The 10,973-nt window shown below is 35.8% G+C and overlaps 2 protein-coding genes across 4 annotated transcripts in view; both read right to left on the bottom strand.

The window, feature by feature from the left end:
- Nucleotides 1-1,700: 1,700 nt before the first annotated feature.
- LOC111390613 (cyclic nucleotide-gated ion channel 1-like) lies at nucleotides 1,701-6,832 on the bottom strand. The gene is made up of 9 exons (XM_023015677.1): nucleotides 6,657-6,832; nucleotides 6,387-6,512; nucleotides 5,112-5,673; nucleotides 4,817-5,029; nucleotides 4,099-4,358; nucleotides 3,908-4,019; nucleotides 3,352-3,588; nucleotides 2,802-3,196; nucleotides 1,701-2,355 (listed from the first exon to the last, which is right to left on the bottom strand). Exons 2-9 carry the CDS (start codon nucleotides 6,413-6,415, stop codon nucleotides 2,034-2,036), a joined length of 2,130 nt encoding a protein of 709 aa, XP_022871445.1. The 5' UTR covers nucleotides 6,416-6,512; nucleotides 6,657-6,832; the 3' UTR covers nucleotides 1,701-2,033.
- Nucleotides 6,833-8,104: 1,272 nt separating this feature from the next.
- Nucleotides 8,105-10,973, bottom strand: part of LOC111390595 — a 7,708-nt gene continuing 4,839 nt past the window's right edge. For 2 of the 3 annotated variants that reach the window (XM_023015663.1, XM_023015656.1), the window contains exons 6-9: nucleotides 10,573-10,738; nucleotides 9,373-9,698; nucleotides 8,711-8,800; nucleotides 8,105-8,456 (exon numbers count right to left, since the gene is read on the bottom strand). In XM_023015663.1, coding sequence (XP_022871431.1) covers nucleotides 8,383-8,456; nucleotides 8,711-8,800; nucleotides 9,373-9,698; nucleotides 10,573-10,738 — 656 coding nt within the window. In that variant the 3' untranslated portion in view covers nucleotides 8,105-8,382. The remainder of the gene's footprint in view (nucleotides 8,457-8,710; nucleotides 8,801-9,372; nucleotides 9,699-10,572; nucleotides 10,739-10,973) is intronic. The other variant, XM_023015670.1, reaches the window with a different exon arrangement.

Raw genomic sequence — 10,973 nt, 5'->3', positions numbered from 1 at the left:
AAACGGTCATTGAACTTGCGCAAAAATTACAAAACGATCACTGAAGTTTAAAACTTTCAAAAACGATCACTAAAGTTTCGGGCAGTTTCACTAATGGTCACTGAAATTTTTAAAACTTGAGCAAATGGTCACTGAAGGTACCAAAATGATTCTAATTCAAACTTAAGAACCAAAACACTTGATTATACAAAATTTTGAGAGCCTCAGGTGCTTAAGTGGTCGTTTTTGAAAGTTATAAACTTCAACGACCGTTTTGTAATTCTCGCGTAAGTTCAGTGGCCGTTTGTAAAATTCATCCATTTTATTGACCACTACTAAATCACCGAGATATGCGAGGCATGCCATTGTGTTGATCGCAAGTAAGACTTCTCGAGTAATCGCAAGGGTAGTTAAGGGATGTGCCTTTAGTAATCACGTTAGGAATGACCAGTTGCTTGTGCCGTTGTGATATGATAATTATTGGCATCTCGGGTGGAATACTTCTTGTGTGATCATGGGGGTTATCGGGTGATGTACATCGAGTGATCATAGAAGAATGGTCCACTCAACTGTAATATTGTGATTATTAGCATCTCGGGTGGGATATTTCTTGGATGATTAGAGGGGCTATCAAAGAATGTACCTCTGATAATCACAAGAAAATGGGACACTTGATTATGTCCAATTGATTATTTATTACTGATGTTTATATTATGAGAGTTTGATCCAGTACCTAGTAATTGTGTTAAGGGCCTAATAAAAAATGAAAGTTTCAAATGAAAATATTTCAAGTTTATATTGATGATTTTATCTTGTCTGAGAGATGATATTTTTTAGTATTACAAAAATAATTTCTATTTTGATTATTATATAATGTTATATTATGACCTATTAAGTGATGTAGACTCGATTTTGATAAAAATATATAAATGCAAAAGTTTTTTTTTTTTAACTTCTCTACTCACTGAGTTATCAAATTATATATTTTCCCATGATTTTACTTATCAAATAGCAGTTGGAATTTTAATCATCCTTTAGAGTTGAGCATTTGATTTGGGAATCAGAACCACACAACAAAGTTTGCCAATATGACTCATTTCATAGAGCATGTAATCAGTATTTTGGGACACGTTATTTTTTGATGTGATTTTGTATCACTTGTAGATCGTTATGAGGCTCATCATATATTTCGCATCCATATGTACATTTTACGTTATTTTCACAGTAAAAGCTGAATTTTCTACTTATCTCTAAAGTGTTGTGTTATTTTTGAAATTTATACACAGTAAATTACAGGTTGGTTAGTCCTATTTACGGAGGAAAGAATGTCTAAATTTTATTAAGAATAATTTATAAAGAAGTGCATAATGTAGTAGCCTTAATAAAGGGTCCAACCTTGGGTTGGTAACTATCATCGGCACATGTCACGATTCGAGTCTAGTAGCATTACTCAAAGTGGGGTGTGTCACAAATCTTCTTCAATTTGTGTTTTGATGATAAAAAATTGGAAGGTTTATATGCTAAGCCATTTTATTTATCAAAATGATAAATAATTATTTCCTGAAAAAAAAAAAAAAAAAAAAAAAAAAAAAAAAAACCCCCCCACCTTCCATCGGGATTTTTTTAATATAAAATTTCGCTACTAGCTACAGGTCTCCTAGGGGATACATTTTGTTTTTATATCTCTTATTCACTTCTACAAAAATTGTAACAACTGGTACTAATACACAATGGAAAAAGCTCCTTGTAGACATGGTGCCCCCCACCTATAGGGGACGCTATTTTGGCGCCCTGGACGTCCAGGGCCACATGCGCCCTGGATTTATAGCAAGGTTCAATGAACAATAGCTACAGGTTGTCATTTATATACATACTAGAAAATTTCTTGTGAAACTGAGCCAAATTCGCATACAGATGCAAAGGCAATAGCGTATCAAAAAATTATTTATGTACATACAAAAAGAAAACTCGAGATTGGAGAAAAAACATACATGGTAATAACAATACCTTTTTCATCAGGTCATCCGATAGGGTGCCATACAAGTATATTATCCCTATGAATGGTCTTTCGCACTAAAGTCAGGCTCGGCTGGCTTCTGAAGCAGCAGAGGAGGTAATTTTCCACTAGGTAATCGGGGGGATAATTTAGCATTATGTGGATGATTGTTGTGCAAGACACCAAGCATAGTGGCAGCAAATTTTGACGCGTAAATGGTGGCACCGAGACTAGGATAGCTCCCGCCTTCTTCTGCCAAGGTCTCGTGCATTCTATCTTCTGCCTCTTGCAGAGATTTCTCAATCTTCCTTCTGCAATGTCGACGCCATGCTGCTTGGATAAAGCAAGCTGCCCATGTTCTCCACTGCTGAGAGTACAACCTGAAGCATTTATGTAAACAGCTGAGTCATGCTTATTTTCTTCATAAACTTCAGTGACATATTTCATTCAAGGAGACCTGAATTACGGAGCCTAATTATAATGTTCACATATCACCTTAATAGCAGATTTACTTTCTTTGTATATTGGGCATATAGTTAAAGACGCCATAGTTCTCTACGTCATAATAGGAACTCACAGGGTGTCCTTTCAGATAGGTATGATGTAACCTCGTGATTCTCTTCTTTCATTAATAGTGGTGAGTACACATAGCTCTCACATTGAGGGAGAATCAAGATAAGTTTTTTCTATTTCTGTGTGTGCGTTTCTGTTTTTCATATCGTTCATTATTGCTCCCAGGTTGGGATTACAGATTAGTCCCTAACATTTTATCGGGGGTGGGGGCACAGGGATAAACTGTAATCATTTTAATAAAAAATGAACTTGCCTAAAAGTGTGCTGAATATGCTTGCTGTGAAGACGCCTAAATTGAGAGGCCACAGATTTCAGGTCACCAGCCATCAGAGAGAAGGCCTCGACGTCTTTTATAGCTTGCACGGTTCTGGTTGAGATGGGAAGGCTGGAGGAAGAGTTGGGATCCAGAGCCCAAGTAAGAAGTTCTTCTCCACAAAAGTCCCCGGCCTTGAGATAATCAGAGTTAAAGAAACCAGTTCTACCACCATTGGTCGTCATGGTCAATATATTACCACGCATAATAAAGAGCATCTCATCAACTGGATCTCCCTCGCGAACTATGAAGCTCTTCTCTGTGTATAGAACCGGCTTCAGATGATCACACATAGCGTCCAACAGTTGTTGGTCCATTTTCTCAAACATTGGCACCTGTAATAAATAGTCGATAACTTGATAAGCATACTGTCAACTAAAGAACGAGCATGAAGAACTTGAACGGCATGTTTGTGATCAAACTTCCAAATAGTACTGTCTACCAAATATGAATAGAGAGTACTCGAGAGTAGTAATTGAAGTGCACTTACTCTTGTGAGTAGTGTCCAGCAGAGATGGCGGTTGATATCCCTTCTCAAGTCCTTAGGCAGGTTACGAATCAAAGAATTTTCTTCCACGCCCCTGGTTTCTTGCCATTTGTATTGATCATATCGTCTAATCCGTTTTCGTAAATTATCAGGAAGCATACGGTGGGACATCCATTGCTCAGCATCTCGCCTTTTCACTCTCATCTCTTCAACCCTAACAGTGATAGACTGCAAATATTTCTGTAACGGAAAGCAAGTTTAACCATTTTATTTCAAATTTCTGTAGGAAAAATATGTTAGGCCCTAGGAATTGACCTTAAGTGGATATAATTGAAAGAACAAGCGCTGAATACTTTGATGAAATGTACAGAACAGATATCAGCTTATGGCATGCTCGATAAGGTGGATAAGACAACACGTGACAGTAGTAAGACAAGAAAATAAGTTACAATTTTGTCCATTATGCATCTAGTACTGTGCAGTATTGTTTATTAAACGTGCCGTAAAGTATACGTACCAGCAGAAGGTATTTTAATGGAAAATGGAAATCAAGTAATACCTGCATGTTACCAATAAGCAATGAAAATAAAACCAGCCCAATGATGGAGATGGAAATGGCAAAAATAATCTCCCAAACGTAAGTGCTCGTTTTGAGGTTTTGGCCCAGAGAACTGAAATGAGCAACATATGAGAACAGGTATAAAACAACACAAAACTTAGGCATAAAGAAACATTAAGAGAATCACAAACCTTAAATTCCGCAGTCCCCACCAAAAGCAATAGAAGAACTTCTTAGAAAAGTCTTTGCGATCGACAACATGAGACTGAAGAGCATCAAGGAATATGCCAAAATCAAAGTCCGCAGGGCTCTTTGTTTCATTTGATTCAAGTAGACAGGAAGCATTTCCACAATATAAATTATATAATTCACAACCATTGTTATCACATGCATTGCGCCAACATCTATGTTTGCTCTCTATTGAGAACAAATACCAGAATGCTCCAAGTACCTGACAAATAAAATTAGCACCTTGCAAGATTACGGAACATGTGAGAGGAGCAGAAATGAAGTGCAAATTTATCATGCGATTCCTTGTGGAGGCAGGTAATACTCTACGTAGCAGAGCAGCAAATACTCAACTATATTCATATGCTGATAAGATCCTTATAGCAAATAAGTGCTACTTTATTTTATTCAAAGTACTTTTACAGTATGGTCATCTTATAATAATCTGAATTATTGGAGTTGCCATGAGACTCTTAAAATGTACGTGCATGCACAACTTCATCCTGAATTCATTTAGAAATACTTTCAAGTACAAGATGATCTAAACTGAAGCCAAAGAATTTAAGATTTTAAAATGAAGAAACTGTGTAAAATGAAGCTCTAAGATGAGCTGAAAGTTACGATAAATTTTAGTTCAAAATAGCATTGCATATTCTATGCAAATAAACCAAAGAAGCTTACATGACTGAAAAGCAGGTAGAGAACGAGATTAAAAACAGCTCCAGCCCATGGCGTTTCAGTAAATATGCCTGATGTCCTGGTAACTTCCTTGTATAAAGGATAGATCCGAAAAAGTCTTGGAACATACTGGGAGATAATGACGATCTTCAACAGGTCCTTTGTAGCTAGTGACAATGGCGAATTTAAGTAGCGAACGACTATTAAAATTACCACCTGCAGACGAAAGAACGAGATACAATGAAACCATTTGTTTTATATAACTGTAGCTTCAATTGACAACAAAATGGACACATACTTGGGGTAGGGGAAGAACTGCTAAAACATCAACGATGAAGTAGGACATCAAGTATCGCTTTGCTATAGCCTTAGGATCCTCAATGAGCTCACCCCTCCCAAATACTCGGGAGGAAGGGGAAATAAATCCGGTACGAAATTGCAAAACAATGTGAAATATGTAAAAGAGGTCAGTAAATGATCGAAGAACACAAGCAGCAATCTTTAATCTATCGTCCAGATCAAGGCACTGCTGTTCACCATCAATTACAGGAATGTAGAAGAACAGCGGATCGAGGGAAACTGCAATCACACAAGCAAGTACAAAGATTTTGTTCCATCTTTGAACAAACGGTCCCTGAGGGTCAAGAATTATTTTCTTCGAACTTGACTTCGGCTTATCATTATGTGAAGAATGACTGTGTAGGGATTTTCTCAAGCTTTTCATCCTTGAAGAACCTATTTCGAATCCTCTTCTAACTCCACTCATTACTGAACTCAAATTTGGATTCCATTTCGGAAATTGCCAACTATTTGAGTGCTGCTCGGGACTAAAAGACGTCTCAGAATTGGACTCCTCAAACCTGGACAAAAGAAAATGAAAGCAGTAGCATGTCATTATGGGCAAAAAAGGCTTTCAAAAACTTAAACTATATAACAGGACCATGCAGAAAATACTGTAATATATATATGTTTAGATTTTTTATTTCTTTTTTGGGTATCCAATCAAAATTTCATTAGCTTAAATCACTTCGAACTGCAGGGGATATAAAAAACAGAATACGAGGCATGTACAAACGGAGCTTATAAAACTTTCTTATTAGCCAAAAAAAGTGTAGGTCCACATTCTTGTAACCCGACATAGTGTCGGTCCCTCACTTTGTGGGCTTATAGGAAAGCTGTATCCAAATATGCCCACAATCTACCAAGTGCTAACAATCGGGCCAGAAGCACAGTTCACATCAAAAGAGAAAGAAGTACAATATCATACAAAAATAGAAACTAAAATCTCGACTATATTAGATAGAATTAAATAAGAAAAAGAAGTTCAAATTCGTTTATGTTATTATCCAAGCATATCAAACATGTCATGTTGTATTGTTAAACTAATATATTATCCATATTCCATTCCACGCCCCACCTTACTCTGCCTCAACACCATATATCTACTCGAATTTATTCAAAACCAACCATGAACTTATTGAACTCCCAATCAGGATAAGATTATAACTTGCTTTCAGCAGAATTTGAAACAAAAAAGAACGATCATATCCATACACGGGCTATTTTAACTAACCTCACATATTTCCGTGGCTTGATTTTCATTTCTGCAACTGATGTGCTGTAAAATCTCCCCGATGAACAATCAGCCTAAAACTGTACTCTTCCTTATTTACAGCCAAAAATTGCAAAATTCATTAACCTGAAAAATGACAACCCAATAAACAGAATTAAATGAGAAAATACAATATGATCACTTGCAAAGACAATCTTTAATCTAAATAAACAAATACAGGACGACAATAAAACATTGAAAGTTCAACAGGAAGTGAAATTGGGAACTTACATAGAAAGATTTGAGTGCCCATTATGATGGGATTATTAGTTAGTTTATATAACTAATCGTTTAATCGTCAATAAAGGCAGCTTTCATTTGAGAAATTTCTTGGAGATTACTTTTGCAGGGATGGATGGACACGGTCTTTTATTAGTGAGAGAAGACTTTGGCGGGAGAAGAGTCAAAGCGTAGAAAATACATTTTTTCTCGTTCCTAGTCCATCCCGGGTTGAGGCAAGGATTCAACTCCGAACCCACATCTCGAAATAAATAAGTAAACAGAATTAAAAAATAAGAATAATAATAATTACTTTTAGGCCATGTTTGAACCGCGTTATTAAGAAAAATATATATTTTTAAACAGTGATTTAACATCATTTCAATCATAAATTCTTCAACAAAATATATTACACATAAATTTAAAACTTTTCATTATTTTTTAACCACAATTCTCCATCATTCTATTATTTCAAAATGCATTTTTCAGAAATAATACGGCTCAAACGCACACTTTAAATTTCTATCTCACTTCTCGAAAATCTCCCGTAATCCTATCCTGTTTGCATTTGGATTGCGACTACACATAAAAAAAATAAAACATAAAAAATAGAAGGCCACGCATTTGGTAAAGGTTTCTTGTTCAATCAACCGTTTATAAGAGTACACAAAAACTTTCAATGGTTAGTGCCAAATCCATTCACATTAGATAAAACAGGACGGGCTTTCTCATTGTACGGACAGATTGATACCACTATTTATGGATTTGGAAAGTGTTTACAATTTATAAATAGATAAAAATAAACAATAAATAAGTTATTAGGATTTTTTAACTCCTCGAAATATATTAATAAAAATTATTTCATTATTTATAAACGAGTGAAAACTTGATCCTGCATTTCTTACTAGTAATAATAATAAAAAATTGAACCCCAACCTTAAGGATCCCCCCATCGCCCCGCCCTTGAAACATCGTGAGAGAGGTTAATAGCGAAATGTTCTCCAACAGGACAAGAAACAAGAATTATCTATACACTGATGCCCACAAAAAGTCTCGATCCATGTTTTCTTACTAGGAATTATAAATCTCTTCTGTCTTCTGTAATGGTACAATAACTATTTTTTGATAGATTTATTGATTCACGTTAAATAACGTTTCAATTACTAGTAGAAAGCAAAGAATATTTTTATATTTTTCAAATGAATAAAAAATTACATATGGAAGTCAAGAAAGTAGAAATGGACTATTGTCCCTGTCCTTGTTCAAAAATATAATACTAAACGAATAGTTTGGTGAAAAGTTGGGCCAACCAGACATTTCCTCTTACGGAAATTATTAAAAAAGAAAAAAGAAAGAAAGACAAAGACTTTTATCGTGTATTATTCCCCTTTTTTATATTGTTTTTCATAATCATTCGACAGCCAGGCTCGAAATAAACTAATAAATTGTCACATGCATAATTTAATAATATTATCCAAGATAATTTAATATTATACTAGTCAAGAAAATACAACTTAACATGGTATGATCTCGCTCCCGAAGATTTATCATGCTCTTCATTCACTGTATCAATTAACATTACAGTAAACGATATTTCTATAATAGAGCTACATCACCTGAAAGGTCTAATTTCTAGTTTAATTGATAAGCAGAGCTAATGTGGTTCTTCCTTAACGATTATTACATACCAGCTAGTTCTACTACTAAATTCTGGAACTTCCTGGAGAATGCGTCTCGGCTACAGCTCGGATTTCTCTTCGTCCGATGTTGGGCACGGTGGCCCAGGAAGAGAATCAACAAAAAACTCCTCTACTGAAACAACAGCAATGAGCGTTAGAGCATCAAAATAAGACCGAAAATGTTATTGCATGACGTCCTTGGTGCATGTTTGGCATTGCTTTCATTATAATTTAAGCTAGTCAATTTTACTTTTTATCCACATATTCACTTGTTATCCACTTATTATCCCATACATTCCGTAAGACCCGCAATAAGTACTCCATTACATGCTATTTCAACAATTTCAATTAAATTACAGAAATAATTTAGGATGTTTTCTTTCTTACCTATATCATCTTGCTCAGGAGAATCAAGTAAAATATCTGAATCAGAAGGCAAAAATGGAGAGCCGGGATAGTTTCCAAGAGCTCCTAGATCTGCAATTTTTTTAAGTAACGGGCATAAATAGTTACGACATATAAAAAGGATAAGGAGAAATAGTTAGCAATACGACGGAAAAAAGGATACTTTTCATGCAATAAACTACTACTATGCCCTTGTTTGAGCTCCATTCTTCTAAAAAATTATTTTTTCAAAAGTCATTTTTAACCACACATTCTTTAATAAAATAATATTACACGCAAATCCAAATATTTTCCTTTTTTTTTTAACCGCACATTCTCTATCAATCTACTATTCACTATGCATTTTTCCCCCAAAATGGGGCTCAAACAAGGGCTATGTCAAAGCAGCTAAAAATATCTCGGGGGAGTTGCGGTACATTTTTGCTAACCGGTACTCAACACTACTATAAAAGATAATGGACGAGACCTGAACCTTTTTTTCTTTCTCATCACATATAATGTTACGCGAATGCTCATAATAGTTATGCAAACCCCACACAGTCTTTATTCATACAACAAAGTAAAATCAAGTCATGCCCCAAAAATACGAGAATTGCACATTTAGAAAAAGGTGAACAACCCAAGTTAGATCAGATCATAATCACCTCCCAAATTTGATAGATCTGCGGTCAGGTCTGAAAGGCTGAAGTTCCAAGGTATCTGAGCCAAGGATCTGAGGGAATCTCTAGAATTTCCAGCCCCATTATCAGGTGGAAGCTGTAGTCCTACTGAACTCGCCATGTCTGATGTAAAAGCCGTGTCAAGGGCTGATGTGTCAACTCCCATGCCAGATATCTCTGACGCGCTGAACGAAAAATGGCCAGTGGAAGCTACAGATGGGGGGCTTACGGGCATACCTGACACGGATGACATCGCATTATTTGGAGGCATAGCAGGTGATACATCAACTGCACCAGTGTCGATCATCATACTACAAACAGAAGAAAATGACACTCGTCAGCAGAAGATTTAATATGCTAGCATAAACAATGTTTATAAAGATGTAATCAGGTACTGAGGGGCCGTAAATCAAAAACAATGTTAAAAAATTGTTAAAATGCAATATAAACACGCAATAAATTATAAACAATCATCTAAATTCATAAAGGACAATTTAAACAGAACAATCAAACAAAAGAAAATTCTATAAAACAAAAGGGAACTATTATTTCAGTTGGTAGAGCAGGGCGGGGAAGGGCAGGGCAGTGGATTATTCTCAAAGTATGTCCATGAAAAACGCAGATATTAAATGTTTGAGGGCAGTGGGTTGTACCAAAATGAGTCAATTTTATCTTTTGTGGACACACACCTATAGCAAGGTAAATAAGTTAGGAGAACTAAGAAGCGCACACCTCACAAGCCTTAAGACTGCTGCAAGGCGTGCACCTCACACAACTTAGGCATGTATGCCTCCAAAAACTGTCTCACAATCAAGGCATTGAGGCTTTGTAGCTCATCTCACTGTGAAGGCCAATTGGGTGGTTTTTAACCTTGAATGTCGAAGAGTGATTCAAATCGAGTATCAATTACCGAAACTATTCCTGCCGTTCCTTGTATCACAAACTTAAAATTTCTTTACAAACTATTATGACCTTGGTTTGGTTGAGTAAGGTTTACCATGAACTTCGTATAATAGTAGTACTTTTCAGCCTAAATTTTACAGAAATATTCAACGGTTATTATAACATAATAGATTAAGAGCTTAGACGAAAAAATATTCATGACTATGAAATTTCTCTGCAAATTTCAAGCATCAGCATTTAAAAGTAAAGGAAGAAGAGGCTATAAATAAAAAGAATTCTCACTCATTCCCAGACGTCATGCGCATTGGATGGAAATTGCCTGGTGCTGGAACACCATTAACAATGTGACAGCTAGATGTGGAATATCCTGTAGAATCAAAATGATGTTGGCCTGTAGCAGGAACTGGAGGCTGCTGTATGACAGGGTATCCCATAGGTAAGTTGTTGACTGCACTGCAAACAAGTGGCATTGATTAATGATGATGCTACGATAATTGAAAAAAAAATGCAGTTAATATGCACATAAAATAGCATTCATTTAAGCTTCCAGTGACCTTATTCTATATCCTACTATTTTGAGATAGAAGGATATAGAAGAAAAGGCAGAATGAACAAACATTTCAAGAACTTCAATAGTGAATGTGTGTGTGTGTGTGTGTGTGTGTGTTGGGGGGGTGGGGGGG

This window comes from Olea europaea, chromosome 3 (assembly GCF_002742605.1).
Source record: "Olea europaea var. sylvestris chromosome 3, O_europaea_v1, whole genome shotgun sequence".
NCBI classification, from domain to species: Eukaryota; Viridiplantae; Streptophyta; class Magnoliopsida; order Lamiales; family Oleaceae; genus Olea; species Olea europaea.
This window is presented reverse-complemented; position numbering and strand designations above follow the sequence as displayed.